Raw genomic sequence first — 17,828 nt, forward strand, 5'->3', positions numbered from 1 at the left:
CACAAGGTGGCTGAACTGCACACTTCTGGGGGCGCAAGAGCTGAACTCTTCATGAGTCCCTGCGGGAGCCCTTCTTTCTTGGTGGCCCAGACACTGCTACTGTACTAGGGCCCCACTACTGGTAAAAATGAGGAGTACAAGCTCAATGTCATTAAAACACATGCCTGTGTGGAGAGGGAGAGGTAAATTACACGCTTGGTATGGAAATCTTAGATGTCTTTCACAATATTTTGTAATACCGCCCTGTTATTTTGCACTATGTTGATGTTTTGTCGCTCACAAGTACTGTGTGTGTTATTTCACACAAAAAACGCCTTTAACATTTCCACTGTGCATTTTTTAGATATCAGAAGGAAAGCAAAAGGCCAAGTGACATAAATAATAATAATAATGATAATAATAGTTGTAGTAGTGGTAGCTATCATTACAGTCATCATTAGTATTGTCATTATCATCATCATCAATATTATTATATTATTATTATTATTAGCATCATCAGCATAAGTTGCTATAGTGGTGGCAGTAGAAATTGCTTAGTAATTGTCATTAGCATCATCATTAGTAGTATTTTCATTATCATCATCATTGACATTATTAACATTATTACATTATTATTAGTATTATTATCATCATCATCATTATTAGCTGTATTGGTGGTATTAGAAATTGTTTAATAATTGTTATCATTACCATCATCATTAGTATTATTGTCATTATCATTGATATTATTATCATCATCATCATCATCTTTATTTTTAGCACAACCCACTTCATCGACGGTTTAGGAGGGTGAACGAAGGGGAAGGTTTGAAGTGAGCTTTGTGAAGCAGAGGGTAATGGTCTGCTTCAGGTCTTCATGGTCCTCTGGGCTTGGAGAGAGAAGTGTCCCCTCTGCCAACATAATTGTCCTGGAGACTGCTATTTAGATGAGGGCGGCTCACCCTCGTTCCAAGTAGATTGAGGCCCCCACAGAGAGCCGTTCAATGCTCATTATAGTAGGTGTGCAGAGTCTCTTCTTTAGGATGGCCATGTTTCTCTTGGCTTCCCTGTTGACTCTAAGGCTCTCATCATGAGTTGTACATAACCGACAGGGTACAATTGCAGCACCAGTTAGCACTGGTACCACGTGGTAACACCCCACTAGCACCATGCAATTATGAGTTAAACCTCATGGAATGGGAAATGTCTGTGCAGATCCAGTTTAACCGGGCTTTGAATTCAGAGATCCATGGGGGCTCACGTTACCACCTACTCTGAGCAGGCTGAAATAGGAGCAGGCGCTTCTCTCTGAGAAGGGGTGGGGGTGGGGGCAACAGGAAGGAGAAGATATGTCCCTTGCTAGAGAAAGAAATTGGCTGGGAATGGGGACATGGCCTAGGTGCTACTGCAGCTACACCCTAAAACGATTTTACCAGCAGTTTTTTTCCAGTCACTAAAATCATGTTCCTGCATCTGAGAAAAGCAGATGCAATACAACTGGGCACTTCATGATTGGGCAGAGCAGAATTCCATACAGGAATTCCACTTCACCCGACTCGTATTAGGAAAGTCTGCTCAGTGAACTCTGCTCCGCTCGCGGAGTTTACAGTTTCCGCACTCTGCGGAGCATGCAGAGTTTCAAATACTCAGCTTCGCGAAGCAGACTTTTTGTCCTTTCTCGAGCTCATCAACATCAAGTTGGCGAGCGTGAGTGAGGAAAATCCACCTCCTGGTGAGATTGTTCCTCATTTGCGCGCATCAATGTCAAGTTGGCGAGCGCGAGTGAGATAAATCAACCGCCAGGAGAGATTTCTCAACGTGGGCGGTTAGATTTCTCAATGTGAGTGGCCATGTATGCTTGCGACCACTCACGTTGAAAACCAGTCTGTTGGCGTTGAGAAAGTTGCCACTCGGGTAGAAAATCTGCTCAAGCAGTAGAAAGGAAGCTGTGCCCGCTTGCGCTGTGCATGAGGCCGTTCGCAATAATATCACATTTCTAGCCCACTCCGCCACTTGCGGAGCTCCGCATAGTGCGGCAGAGGTTTTTGTGGCACGTTGCGGATTTGCACACTCCGCGAACTCCGCCCAGGCTTAGTATTAGGGACTAAGGGGCCTACTAATTGGCTGTTTTTTTGGGTAATATAACAAGAATAATGCACCCTTGTACCCCTGTAGTTGGTGTAAAACACTGTTGTAAATACATGGTATTTGGCTCCAGGCCTACGTAGAACAATGATCTATAATAATATGCATGTTTTCAACATAGTGCAATAAAAAGTGGAAATGCAACACAAAGCAATGGGGAGCATTGTTTACAGTCGTGCAGCAGTCACATAGATTTATAATGTAGAAGAGTTACAGGCAGAGTCATGGCACAAACATTATTGTAGGCAAAAAAAAGAGCTGAATACAAAGTAGATGAGAGTAAGAGTCAGAAGAAAGAGCACTTGCAAGTTAATAGTACAGCTGAAATGCTGACTCCAACTTCCTAACAACATGTAGCTGAGAGAATACAATACACCCACTTATAATGAAATATACAATATGGGGTCTAAGTGTAGATTGAGGATTGGAGGCAAGGCAGTATAAGCTTGTAGCAGGCAGTATCTGTAGCAGACTTTGTGGAGTTGGCAGTTCATGTGGTCAATCAATCAGTTATTTATACAGCACAACTACTCGCCCGCAGTGGCGACTGCCAGCAATTAAAACCGGTAGGGCGGTGGGGGCGAGGTTGAAGAATGAAATAAAACATTTACCTGCTGATCCGCTCCGCTCCCCTGCCGTCCGCCTTGTTCCTCCTGCTCCTTTAACCCCATAGTGACATACTCAAAACAGGACTGAAACTCACTAATAGCTTTCAGCTATGAGTTTCAGTTAAAACACAACTCTTTAGCCCTTCCAGTGCATTCTGGTTAATGTGGTCCATTTAATGCAAAGTTACAGTCAGGAAAAACTTTATGACTGTTAATTTCTCCCACTATTTAATTCAACTAGCCCAAGGCACATTTTGCTCTTCGTGAGCTCTTCAGTGGAGCACAGTAGTGCCAAACATGTTGGCAGGATAAAATGTAAAAGCCAGTGCCTTCTTAACTTCGTCAAGTGGCTTATTACTGCAAGGAATTTTTTTCCTTTTGTTTATACTTCATTACACACCTTTATTGAACCGGAAGGTGTTTTCTCTGAGCACCTATAAGAGTTTTATCTAGAACTATTGGATTACTCTTTATATACAGTGAGGAGTGCAGCGGCTTTTCTCCATTGTTCTTATTACTGCAAGGGACATCCTCCTCCCAAAAGCATCCAGCCGAATCTGTAAACTATGCTATGTAGCAAGGGTATTGCTCTGGTTGGTACCACTATTCCAGAGATGCACTGAGAGTCGGGAATCATGTACCCTGAAGAAACACCACAAGGCACAAGTGGAAACCCTTTTAAATGCAGAGGTGTCTACAGGCCTTGACTGGAAGTGCCACACTGCTTATTTCGATAGACACACATTTGCCAACTTTTGCACCGACATTTGGCCACTGGTCATCTCAAACGTGCGCCCCAAGACTGTGCAAGCAAGTAGGAGAAGTATTAGTGGCCATACTATCAGTCACATCCCAAACACTACCAGACTTCTTCCTGATAAAAAAAGTCCTAGAAACACCCACAGGTGGTGAGTGCCCACGATACCTAAGTGTAATTTTGCCTACAAATAAAACCTCTAGGGCTCACAGGAGCCATACTCGCAACCATCCTCCAAAACAGTTGACCCCCCCCCCACTGATGTCATGGCACCGTCCAGCAGTGCTAACTGACAATGTCTGCCTGTGAAGTGGCGAGTGCAGCTCTTTGTCATGTCAACCTGTTGTGCCTTAGCATAGCAACCTAAACCCAGTCACAGAAGAACACCATTCGGCTATTTGGATAAGATCCATTTAAAGCCATTGGAATCTGTAATCCCAGTGGGGCCAGCCTGTATTATTTCTAATTACTTTTGCATTCAAATAATAACATATCCCTATGTTAACGTTCTTACTTTGTTGGGACAGTTTGTCATTTATTTTCACTGTAGTAAGCATCCTTGTCACTCTGACTACAGCACTGTGAGTTTAAAACACGACCATGTTCCGTTGATCGGTAAAGGGTTGTTCCAGTACTCATCCATTCACTCTTTCTCCATAGAAATGCAGCATGTGCCTGTGAGTAAAGGTGCCCCATCGACTGCTGGGTAACTAGTCTGCTGTGAGTACATCTAGGGAATGTTAAGCAGCTGAGCAATCCACTCACTAGTTTTGTGTTAACGTGTAGCTTACTTGTGAATTACACCACTCACTAAGAGTCAGACCAGGAAATATCACACAAAGGACCCTAAAGCAGAGGTACCGGGAAATGATCTAATGAGATCATACCCCTTAGAATGGAATGTACCCAGTCGCGGTCGGCATTACGGGCAGGTGGGGAGGGGGTGAAAATGGGGTAATCGCGCTGCGGAGGGGATGATAGGGGAGGGGATTAAGGGAAAAATAAAAATAAAATAAAAGTACAACTTACCGCCCGCTTTTAGTGAAGTCCCAAAACTCCCACCTCCCGCCGTCGCTGCGTTTGAATTTTTCTGGGCTCGTCATCAGGAAGGCTGCAGGCAGCCTCCCTCCCCTCTACCGCAGCCTTGTGATTGGTTACGCCGCTGCCCCACCCAGGTTATTTTCTCTCTGTATGCTGCACATTATAGGGAGAACAGGGAGAGTGGGCGGTGTTGCTCGAGGGCAGGGGGGAGTGGCTTGCCCACTGTTGTTCATACTGACTGTTTGGGTGGCATTAGACTGCCCAAACAGTCAGTATTAACAACAGTGGGCAAGCCACTCCCCCCTGCCCTCGAGCAGGACCGCCCACCCCAACCAGGAACTTCTGCTTTCTCGCCGTGCGAGAAGGCAGAAACAAATGGTAGTTATTACGGTAATAACTACCATTTGTTTCTGCCTTCTCGCATGGCGAGAAGGCAGGGGGGCGGCGCCCAAAGGCCCCTACAGAGGAGCCGCCATTGCTCACCCGTAAGGGTCTCAAGGTGCTGGGGAAGGGAGGGGGGTCTGAAGTTCAGTCGAAGAGCCAGGTCTAGAGGTCCTTTCTGAATTGCGGCAGAGATGAGGATTGCCTAAGGTGCAGAGGCAGGGAGTTCCAGGTCTTTGTCGCGAGGTAGGAGAAGGATCTTCCTCCAGCAGTGGTTTTGCAGATCCTTAGGATGGTGGCCAGGGCCAGTTGGGCGGAGCATAGATGTCTGATGGGAGTGTAGAAGGAGAGACGGTGGTTGAGGTATGCAGTTCCGGCGTTGTGGAGGGCTTTTTTAGGTGTGCGTGAGGACCTTGAAGGTGGTAAGGAAGAAGTAGAGCCTGGAAGATGGGTGAAAGGAACAGGAAGTAGGAAGTCAGTTAAACAAATGGGTCAGTCCTATTCTGTAGTTTGTAGCAAGTCCATTTAGCCATCTAACTAGTTAGGCAAGGCAAGATAGCAGTCTGGGTGAGGAAAGTACCAGAGTGATAATGGGAAGAGAAAGTTGAGCGAATAGGAAATTATAATGCTGCAAAGAGTCTGGTGTCAAAAGTACGGTGGACCTTTCAATGGAAATAGAGATGGGAGGATCCAAACATAATGAGATGTCATTGACTGTCTGTAGACACAGTTTCTAATGAGGTCATGGCTGGTGGAAAGTATCTAGTTTTTTCAGCATGAATCTTTCTGGATTCACTATGCTGTGCATTATTCCGCGGTCTAGTTGTTGGGTCCGGAATCGTTGTCTTTTTTTTGTTGTTGTAGCCCAGGTGGGCGTCGACGTCCCACCTTTTGGTGTACTTCCTGTGACGTCGGCACGCTTCCTGCGGAAGCTCCCACCCTTGGGCGCAATCTTCAGATTCTTTTTTCCGCCGTTGGGTCTGGATCGTCACCGAGAGGCTCCAGAGTTTTTTGGAAGAAAGAAGAGGAAAAAGACGAAATTTTCACAGAAAAGTTTGGAGAAGATACCGAAGAACGAGATCACCAAGCAGGGACGACGAAGAAGGAGGAGAACTTCGAGATCTTCAACGTCCAACGGAGAATGCGCACAAAGGGGGCCCCCTGAGCGCAGGAATGGACAAGACACCATTTAAATTCTGCCGTAACTGCCACCACAAATATGAACAGAAGGACCAGCACCCGGTCTGCAACCTCTGCCTGCTGGTCGACCACGAGAGCAAGGATTGCAACGCCTGCTCCGCCTTCACCCTGAAAACACTCAGGGTTAGAGAGAGACAGAGGAGAGCCAACTATAACATGCAAGGCAAGGGCCAACCTCCGTCGCTCCGGCACCTAGGCCTCTCCAGCGACGAAGAGGACAACATCGCCGAGGGACCAGATGACTACACGGTGGTAGAGACCGATAAGAAAACGTCTAAAGAGGTAGGAGAGACGTCGACCCCTAAACCCTCGACAGAGCCTTGAAGGCCTGAACCAGACTCTCGAAAAACAGAGTCTAAGTACTCGAAGGGAGCACCGGCGCCGAAAAATCCGGCGGCCATAGCTGCATCCAAGGACAAGCAGCCCAGCGGATCCTTCGAAAAGGACTCCCAGGCGGCGAAGACCGGCAAAAAAGCTGAGGTCGTCGAAGCACGTCCCCGAAAAGGACCGCTCGACTTTGAAAGAGAAGGACTCGAAGATTGCTTCGACGTCGACGACTACGTCGAAGAGATCGGCCGAATGATCAACGCCGAGCATGTCGCCGAGCTGCAGAGAAAGAAGAGAAGGCTCGAGGCCGAAATGGAGAACTTCCTGCAAAGGAAGAGAGAGTTCGACGAGAAAATTAAAAGATTCACGATCCTGTCGAAGCCACCGATGACCGTTGTCGAAATAGAGGGGGAAGAGGAGTTTGACACCAAAGAGCCGCCAAAAACACCCGAACCCCAGGAACATCCAGAGGAAGAGGGCCTCTACTACGAGGAAGAGGGCGACGATGACAAAGGAACGAGCTTCGGCTCGGCATCCTCGATGACGTAGGACCTGGAGTGGCAGGACCTCGGCGCCGAAAACCCAGAAGAGCCCGTGGAGGCGTATCCTTCGAGGCCTTCCCCGCCAGATGACATTGGGGACTATAACATGGTCATCAGGAACGCGGCAACGGCTTTTGGAGTCAAGCTTGATGAGGAAAAACTAAAGGCTGACTTCCTCTTGGAAACCCTGCTCCCCACTCAAACAAGGAGCCAGTTCCTCCCCATGCTTCAGAGTGTCATGGACCACGGGAGGGAGGCGTTCAAAGACCCAGTGACATGCAGGTCAATCATGCCTATGACGGAGAAGGAGTATAAGCACTCCTCTAAGGACCCTCCCTACATCCAGGGATCCGTCACAGCTCACTCCATTATTGCGGCATCAGCCAGGAAGAGGGCAAACGTCCCAACAACATCAGGCCCACCACCATGGTTGTGGACAGACGAGAAGAGGGGGCCAACAACCCACCTCAAAGTGATTCTTCCCCGCGAAGCGTGCCCACCCACGCAACTCCTCCGAGGGTGGCGCACCACAAGACCAAAAAGAGAGGGTCACACAAGTCAAACGTCAACGAACATGTAACACCAGTAGGAGGCAGGCTAAAACATTTCTTCCAGGAGTGGAAGCAAATAGCTACAGACAAATGGATACTTAACATCATACAGTTCGGATACTGCATAGAGTTGGAAAAAAGACCGCCGAACAGAAAACCAAAAAGAAGGGCGCACTCCGGGAAAGCGCAAGTGCTACTCCTAGAAGAAGCACAAGAACTCCTCCAAAAGGAGGCCATCGAACCTGTCCCATTCAGAGAAAGGAACAAGGGAGTGTACTCAAACTATTTCCTGGTACCAAAAGTGGACGAAACGCTAAGACCCATCCTGGAACTAAGGGCCCGATGTAGGTCGGTCGGTAACGGCCGAAAATCGGTATTTTCGGCCGTTACCGACCGGTATTCAGTAAATGGTATGTAGGGCCACATATTTCACAGAATCAGTAAATTTACCGATCGGTAAATTTACCGATTCTGTGAAATACCGAATCGGTATTTATACCTATTCGGTAATTTTGTTATGTAGGTGGGACTCTTCTGAGTCCCACAACCCTTACCGAATCTGTATTTTACCATCAAATATATTTGATGGTAAAATACCGATTCCGGTGTGCATGCACATGTGTGCATGCACACCTGTGCCATGTGACAGGCAGACCTGCCCTTAGGGCAGGTATGCCTGCCACATGGCCCCCGAATATTTTTTGGGGGTGCTAGAGGGTGTCAAAGTGACACCCCCTGCACCCTTGTCAAAATCTGTATTTACCGATTCGGTAAATACCGACCGGTAATGCCCCATTCATTCCTATGGGCTTCAAAGCCCATAGGAATGAATGGGGCTTTACCGGTCGGTATTTACCGAATCGGTAAATACAGATATTTACCGATTCGGTAAAAGGAACATCTGGATGTTCCTACATATCCACCCCTTAGATTAACCGATTTTTAATTACCGAATCGGTAAAATTCGGTAATTAAAAATCGGTAAATCTATTTTACCTACATCGGGGCCTAAGGTTCCTGAACAAGTACATAAAGACGCACAAATTCAAAATGACATCCCTACAGGAGGTCATTCCTCAGATAAGGGATGGAGACTTCATGTCCACCATAGACCTCAAAGATGCCTACCTGCACATTCCCATGAACAGGCAGCACAAGCATCTACTAAGATTTACCATCAACAAAGAACACTACCAGTTCACAGCCCTGGCTTTCGGACTAAAATCCGCACCAAGGGTCTTCCCCAAATGCCTCGCAGCCGTGGCGGCGTACCTGCGGAGGGAAGGGATTCATGTATACCCTTACCTCGACGACTGGCTCATAAAAGCAAGCTCCCACAAGACATGCAAAGAGCACGCACAGCGGGTCACAAAAACGTTAACGGATCTAGGATTCTCCATACACTGGGGAAAATCCTCAATGGAACCAGAACAAGTGAAGATCTTTCTGGGGGCACAGATCAACACCATACAGAGCAAAGTGCTCCCCAGCCACAAGAGAACACTGGCCCTGCTGAAGGAGACACATCAGTACCAGAAGGGGCAAGCTCTGACAGTGAGGACAGCGAGCAAGATCATGGGGATGATGGCGTCCTGCATACACCTAGTCCCCAATATACGGCTACACATGAGACCATTCCAGGAATAGCTGCAACAACAATGGTCACAAGCTACAGGGAGTTGGGAAGATCTAGTGGTTGTAACGCACGCAGTGCAGGAGGAGATAACATGGTGGAACAAGGAGAACATCACAAAGGGGAAACCTTTAACACCACCATGGGCATGGGCTTGTCGGGCGCGGCCCTGGAATGGCTGGCATCCTTTTTGAGCGAGCGATTCTTTCAGGTCTTTGAGGGTGAGGTAGCTTCTCCCAAACATCCTCTCAGGTGCGGGGTCCCTCAGGGCACCTCCCTGAGTCCCACCCTATTCAATGCCTACATGGAACCTCTGGACAGGATAGTTCATCCCTTTGGTGTGCGTATTGTCACCTACGCGGATGATACACAGCTGGTGGTCTCTTTAGACCACTCAGAAGGATCATCCAACACCTTAGGTCCCTGTCTAGAGGCTGTTGCCAGGTGGATGCAAGCTTCCTGTTTGAAACTCAACGGGGAGAAGACAGACATCATTCTTCTTGGCAATCCTCCCCCATCTGCTCTTGCATCCATCTGGCCACCATGTTTAGGCTTGCCTCCCGCCCCGAAGTCCCAGATAAAGAGCCTTGGGATCTGGCTTGACACTGCACTTGACTTCTCGGTCCAAGCCACCAAGACTGCCGCCACCTGCTTTGGGCTAATGAGGATGCTCCATAAGGTACTTCCTCTGCTCCCTTTCCAGGCGAGGAGGATCATGGTCCAGGCCCTGATACTCTCCCGCCTGGACTATGGGAATGCTCTTTATTTGGGAGCCCCGGCCTCGGTCATACAGAGGCTTCAGGTCACCCAAAACAGTGCGGCCCGCTTACTATACAACTTGCCTCGTTGGCAGTCAGTGAAGAAGGCCCTAAAAGAGCTCCACTGGCTCCCAATGGCTGCCAGAGTGCAATTTAAGGCTATGTGCATTTTGCACAAATCCTTTCATCGAGCAGGCCCGGCAATTTTGTATTCCATGGTCACGCCTTATGTTCCATCACGCCCCCTTCGCTCTGGCACCCTCCAGCTGGCTACCTCTTTTAAAATCAACAGAGCCCGCTGGGGCGGCCGCTCCTTTTCCCACTCAGCGGCCAGACTCTGGAACTCCCTTCCCCTCCCTATCCGAGGAAACAATAATCTCATGTCCTTTAGGAAAGCCTTGAAAACGCACTTGTTTGCTAAATCCTACTGATCTACCCTGAGCCCGCGTTAAGCAATTTAGACACTAGCGCTGCGAGGCCTCCGGGTAGTTACGCGCTATACAAGTGCAATTTTTCATTTCATTTCATTTCACCATCCCCAACGGTGACCATCACGACAGACGCTTCCCAGATGGGATGGGGATCACATATGAGCAAGCTCAGGGTGAGGGATCTGTGGACTCCAGCAGATGCAGTCAGACACATCAACTACCTGGAGCTGAAGACTGTGTTCCTCGCCCTGAAGGCCTTCCAGAAAAGACTGTACAACCAGAGAATGATGATACAAACAGACAACACAACAACGATGTTCTACATTAACAAGCAGGGAGGAACACAATCAGCCCCACTATCCAACCTAGCACAGGAGATATGGAGATGGGCCATCCCGCTCAAAATAGACCTGCCAGCCATACACCTACCAGGGAAGGAGAATGTGGAAGCGGACAAGCTCAGCAGACAGACTTCAGCATCCCATGAGTGGGAACTCAATGCACAGGAAACGCAAAGGCTATTCAGGAGGTGGGGAACACCGACGATAGACCTATTTGTAACACACAAGAATGCAAAATGCAGAAACTTCGCATCCAGGCACCCAGGGGTACGATCCCAGGGGAATACCCTATGGATAAGCTGGTCGAAAACATTTGTCTACGCTTTTCCCCCCGATACCCTTGATACCCAGGGTACTCAACAAGTGCAGGACCAGCAACATGACACCGATCCTGGTGGCACCACAGTGGGCAAGGCAGACCTGGTTCTCACAAATAATGGAAATGGCACAGGGACCACCCCACAAGTTCGTGAAAAGAAAAGACTTACTCTCCATGCAAAACGGAGAAGTTCTGCACCTAGAGCCGGAGAGCCTCAACCTAGCGGCATGGCTCCTGAGAACATAGAGTTTGCACATCTAAGACTTCCTGAGAGCACGCTGCGGGTGCTACGAGAGGCTAGGAGACCTACCACGCGTAAATGCTATGTGGCAAAATGGAAAAGGTTCACACAATGGTGCAGCAAGAAGAAACTACACAAGAAGATGACAAAGGAATCAACGCTGCTAAGATATCTCACGCACCTGCTGAAAACAAAACTAAGTTCATCCTCGCTAGGAGTACACCTAGCAGCGATAGTAGCTACACAAGAGGAGAGACAGGAAAGAGCTTCTTTACATCACAAATAGTAAAGGGGCAGAAAGGATCGCACCACCAAAAAGGATGCCGCCACCGGCATGGAACCGTAATTTAGTCCTACCAGAGCTCATGAAAGCGCCCTTTGAACCCATCCATAAGGCCTCCCGACAAATGCTGACAATGAAGACAGTCTTTCTGGTGGCAATCACCGCGCTGCGCAGGATAAGCGAACTACAAGCGCTAACACTGCAAGAACCCTACATTCAGATACACAATGATAGGGTGGTAATGAGAACTGACCCACACTTTGTGCCAAAGGTGATGGCAAGGTTTCACATGAACGAAACAATACAGATACCAAGTTTCTTTCAGAAACCATCCACAAGCGCAGAGAGGGCACTGCACACTCTGGACGCTAGAAGAGCAGTGATGCATTACATGGAAAGAACCAAGGAGCACAGAAAAATAAAGCAGTTCTTTGTGTCGCAAGCAGCTTCCTGGGTAGATCAGTAACAAAGGGAACCATTGCTCGATGGATCGCACAAACGATATAATTCTGCCACAAACAGGCAGGCCAAGAACTAGCAGAAGGGGCACGAGCCACTCTACCAGGAAGAAGGGAGCAACAATAACCTTCCTGGCTTACACACCCATTCAAGACATATGCCTGGCGGCAACATGGGCTTCAGTGCACACGTTCACTAAGCACTACTGTGTGGATATAAAATGAACAAAGAAGCACAAGTAGGACAGAAGGTGCTTCAACATTTATTCAACAACCAACGCTCATCTTCCACCCAGCTGCCACACAAGTAACAAACCGCTACAAAGTCGATGCACAACATAGTGAATCCAGAAAGATTCCCGCTGCAAAACGAATAGTTTCTTACCTGTCAGTGTAGTTTTGCAGCTTGAAGATCTTTCTGGATTCACTAACGTACCCACCCACCTCCGCCAGAAAGATGAGGCAGGAGAAGAAGGTGGTAATACAAGGACAATATAGAAACAGACACCTTAAGAGACAAAGCGGAAGAATCACTTACTTGAAGAAGAAATAGAAAACATTGCCAATGGATTCACAAACAGAACACAAAAAAACAAGAAAAAAATGAATCCGAAGATGGCGCCCAAGGGTGGGAGCTTCCGCAGGAAGCGTGCCGACATCACAGGAAGTACACCAAAAGGTGGGACGTCGACACCCACCTGGGCTACAAAAAAAAGAAAGAAAAGACTACGATTCCGGACCCAACCACTAGACCGCGGAATAATGCACAGAATAGTGAATCCAGAAAGATCTTCAAGCTGCAAAACTACACCAACAGGTAAGAAACTATTCGTTATCACCTACAAAGAGATGGCAGCTACAACAAAACTATCGAATCATCTCTCCAAATCGATTACGTTTCTAAGACACAAGGAGCTGGTCTCTATGCCATGACACAAGTCAAAGATAAGAATAATAATATTAAAGTAACTGCTAATGGAGTTTTAAGAGCAGACAACCCCAAGCATACACAAGCGCTCATGGGTCACTAACCCGGAACCTATATTCACAGCTTTTGAATTTATACACACAGGTTCTTTGACCCACATTGATTACATATGTTTGCAAATTGCAAATAAGTTCTTTCAGATTGGGAATGCAGGCAATGTTGCACTTTACTGTCTTATCGCGAATATCAAAATTGAACAATGGTAGCTAAAGCAATATAATGTCATCAGGTTACTGAATTGTGTAGGTAAAATGAACATTTTCAAAGCCAGAAGATGTGTTTTTGTGTAATGCAGGGACGACGAATCACAAAGCAACCCTCTATCTAGTCACATAGATGCTAAAATGCAGACACATCAACACACCTATAAAATGCATATACTTGTAGGCCAGAACACAGACATACACCACCAGACCTGAATATACACATAAGCCCAGACCTACAAGGTTCCTATGCACAAAACCACTTCACTTTCACCTGCAGACCTGCCGAAATGGAGGCACCCTTGCACACAGACAACCAACTTGCAACCACCCACGCACAGAGACCAACACACAGGCCCATTCAACACACAGAGGATGATTAATTAGTGCTCGGGGGATTTAGGTTTCAGGTCCACTTAATATATATACTATCTGTGAAGGATTTCAGATGCAACGTAGAGAAAGGAATGGCATGTCAGTGCCTCTGAATCACTGTTCTTTCATCGGCGAAATCACTTCTTATGAATGATGGAAGCATTTAAGTCTCCATCCAATCCTGGCCGTCTTTGAATTGATTATTTCTAATTAACAGTGTGCTCTTCATGCTTATTTTATCATTGGCCTCTTTGATACAATCATACATAAAACGGATATCCAGTTCTGGGCTAGCTTTATACACATCATTGTTATAAAGCGTGTTAGTCCAAGGTAGACAAGTTAAATATAATTAGCTAGCAACAGCCATAATGCACACATTTGTTAACTGAAAACACGGAACCAGAACACAGCTTAGACCATACATGGAGACATCTAGGAACCATAGTTGTGCACTTCAGTTTACATGAATGAAAAGTAAACAAATCTAAAAATACATTTGTGTTTTACTATGTTTACTATGTCAATGAATGTTGTTGCCTTCTCTAAAAATCATTTACTAAAGTTTTTTTTAGCAGACTTGCTACAGCCAATGTGAATGCCTTATATTGTATTCTTATCTTCTTGCCTTTGAAACGTTTTTTACTCATGTTTACATTTCACTTAAGACTTGAAGGAGTAAATCACTCCAGTGAGCCAATAGCAGAGATTAGGTGAACCATGTTAAAAGTGATCACTTGGTATGGACATTCCGGGCCTTAATAGTGACTCTAACCCTGAAATATGCAAAGGCCTTACAGCTAAAGTCTAACTGCAAAGAACACTGTCACAACTAGACATCAGCGCCGTCCATTAAATCATTATTTAGCACATAAGTGTGATGTGAGGGTTAAACTCCATTCATGGACCATGATGCTTCCATAACTATTACAGAGTCAGAGTCATAGTCAGATTACTAGTGGTTATCTTCAAGTCTGTCTTTGATGTGGCTCTGCGGATGGCGTAAGCATTCTCTTAGCCTTCTTCTATTCAGGATCAGAGCCCATTCCTGTTTGTCTAAATTCTTTTGTGTGTCCCTCTGAACATTTTTTATATTTTCGATGTGATCTATCAATCATCATCTTTATTTTTGTATTTTCTACAATGTTATTTAATTGCACTTTTACATGCTTGTATTTTCTACAATTTTACTTAAATTGTGTTTGAAATGATGACCATTGATACTTTCTTTGTGCAGGTGTGCAGCAGCCAATGCCGACGGATTGCATCCAGCCCATTCCCAATGGGCCACCTACTCATCGCATGATGACATCGACTCAAGGGATGCTGCAGAATACCATGGGCCCTGGAATATCACCCAGCACTGTCAACCAGAGCAGTGGATCGATGGTAATGATTCCCCACAACCCAGGAAAGCAGCAAGGAATGTATCCTGCCAGCTCAGATTTTAACATCCCACTTCGCCAGAGCCAAAATTCGCTGAGCATGAGCTCTGGCTGCCAAACAGTTCACAGTCAGTCGACCGCCCGACCTGGAATGACATTGTCTGGTTTTCCTTCCGGTTCATTGGGAAGTCATTCTGCTGCTCAGCATCAGTCAAGGCAGTCCAGCATGGCGAGAATTCCCAGCATCTACACCAACTCATCTTCTCAGATGTGGACATCACCTGGGATTTCAAGAATGCCAAATCAGAATCAAATAGATTCCAGCATGCAGCAGTTCTCCAGTAACCCTCTCTTCACCAAACAAAATGTTAGACCAAATATGACTGGCCAACAGTTTTCTCATCAAGGTGTGGTCCCTCCCAACCAGATTGCACCAGGAGTGCCAATCAGGCAAATGCAAAAACTGAACTCGGCACCGGCCAGCCAGGGTATGGGCACGCTGAACAGCCAGAACATAAGAAACAATATAGCAAGGGGGCAGGTAGCAGGCATAAATGTTATGAAGCCAGTCCCACAAAGCGTGGGCGGCTACAATCAGATGAACCCGGCTCAACTTGGTCCACCCACTTATTCCACCTCAACAGGTCAATCCTCGTTAACTTTTGACCGAATGGGGACTGCTTCTGAGTTGCCTCAGTACAGCTTTGTTCCACAGCAGAGTAATTCTGCCTTGTCTGGTCACTGCACGGAGGCCGACTTCTTTGACTGTCTTATGAAGAGCAGCAGTAACAACGACGAGGACTGGTTAAACAATCTGACAATGCTAGATGACATTTTGGGGCAGCACACTCAGAATTCCGGGCACGCCTAGCATACAGTGACATAGACATATCTGTAAATACGGTATCTGACTTGAAAGAGAAAGACAATTCCCTCGATACTAAATGAGGTGACACTGACAATTCTTTGCTTGCAAAAAAAGTTTAATATTGGCATTTTTTTTCCAGCCGTGTATATAGTTAAATATTTTCTAAATTATGTTTTCCAAAATATGAAGTATGGAATCAGTTCTACTTCACTGCTGGACTGTTTGTAAATAAAACTGTAGTATAAGGTTTTGTTATATTATAGGACTTTCATTGATTATTACTTGTTATAAATATGCAAATATTGTTAGTTTGAGTAATACTGTGTATTACAGCAAGTTATACCTGTTATGTTTTTGACATAACATAACAAATGACATAGGGTGCATCACAAACTGAAGGATACTGCATATCAAACCATGGTTTCAGCCTTTTACCGCATGTAAGACGTGAACAGAATGCGACGCCAAGAGGGAAGGCCGAAAAACAGTATTCGGGATTTTCTTTCTCGCGTTCAGCCAGTCGATCAGTTCTCCAAGTGAGTTTTGTTTGCGTCATTCGCGTTGGAAGCACCCCCTCTCAGCTACAGCTGAGTGGATGATGACGTAAATGGTGTATGGCGTGTCCGTAGCTTCTTATTAGATCTAAGACTGGATATGGGCCAATGAGCTATTGAAACTGAGAACGACAGCCAATGAAAACATACAAGACGACCTGTGATAGGCCTGACTCGAGGATGAGAATTTCTCTTACCATTGAATTTCAAACTTGGTTTGCACACCTCGCCGTTGTATATTTGTATTGTACAGGTAATGTGTTCCCGTTTTTAAGACTTTTCATCATGATTTTGTTTTACTGAAACACTTTCCAGACGAGAAGTCCAGTCGGTAGCTTTTTTTATGTTGATGTTTTCTGTCAGCTTCTGTTGTTGTGTATATTTAAGAGTCTGTTTATAAAAGATCCACTGTACTGTAAACCTAAACTGTTCATACTTTCTGTAATCATATTTTAATAGTCACACCATATTTCTGCTATACATTTGTAATATATGGACCGCTTCAAGCACAGAAATTATGACATTTTTCTTCATTACATAATAAACTGCCAGGGAAAAGTTAAATATACGTTTCCCATCTCAGCAGCATTTTGTAAGTGTCAGCCATTACACCATCGGTCACTTGTGTGTGCCCCATACCTTTGATCTTCTCACCATATAAAAATTTGTACTGATGTCTCAGTGTATGTCTATAGGTTCAAATAGGATCCATAATCTTTCTAAAATATTGTTGTTTTTGAAAATGCTGAATTAACACTCCTGGGACGAGGAAAAGGAATTACAGCTATAGTTCGTACGAACGGTTAGTGGAAATTTATTTACCCTTGAATTACAGACACTTTTGACATATTTCATATATTGAAATTTCCTATGCAAGCATTGCGCAGTTTTCGCTCTCACACCGTATATGTTTCTCACATCATTAATATATATTTTCTACCATTAATCCGTTATAAAGCTCATCAACTAATTCAAAGGATCCGTTTCCCATAAGGATTCTTTTACGTACTGTGCAAAAAACCTACATATATATTGTAGACCAATCAGTCCCCAGAAGATGAATGATAATGTTGTATTTATGTTTAGCAAATAATAAATTAATTCTAGAAACACAAGAATGCATTAAATATGTGTAGAGCAGGAAAAATGCCCCAGTGTCCAAACTGCAAATCGTAGGTCCACGAAGCCTGGACCAGAATTCCAGCATCTCTTACTTCATATAACTCTGTGATCCAGGGAAATCAGCTTTAACTCCTCTCTGGTTCAGTTTCCTTTTTCAGACAAAAGCGGAAGCAGAAGTCATTCAGTTCACAGAATTTGAAATGCAAAATTAAAAAGACTTTTCGAGCCTACACCACATACTCGGAATGTCTCTGGAATCACCAAAAGGCAGCATCACACATGGATGTTTTTATTCAGATCAAATGTAATTGTTTATCAATTACTCAAGATATCCATGG

The 17,828-nt window shown here is 45.6% G+C and overlaps 1 protein-coding gene across 4 annotated transcripts in view; it reads left to right on the top strand.

The window, feature by feature from the left end:
* MAMLD1 (mastermind like domain containing 1) overlaps positions 1-16,932 on the top strand; it is a 306,554-nt gene extending 289,622 nt beyond the window's left edge. For all 4 annotated transcript variants that reach the window (XM_078688642.1, XM_078688639.1, XM_078688641.1 and 1 more), the window contains one exon: positions 14,799-16,932. In XM_078688642.1, the coding sequence (XP_078544768.1) occupies positions 14,799-15,817 (1,019 nt within the window). In that variant the 3' untranslated portion in view covers positions 15,818-16,932. The remainder of the gene's footprint in view (positions 1-14,798) is intronic.
* The last annotated feature ends 896 nt before the right edge of the window (positions 16,933-17,828 follow it).

Source organism: Lissotriton helveticus, chromosome 4_1, assembly GCF_964261635.1.
Source record: "Lissotriton helveticus chromosome 4_1, aLisHel1.1, whole genome shotgun sequence".
Classification (NCBI taxonomy): Eukaryota; Metazoa; Chordata; class Amphibia; order Caudata; family Salamandridae; genus Lissotriton; species Lissotriton helveticus.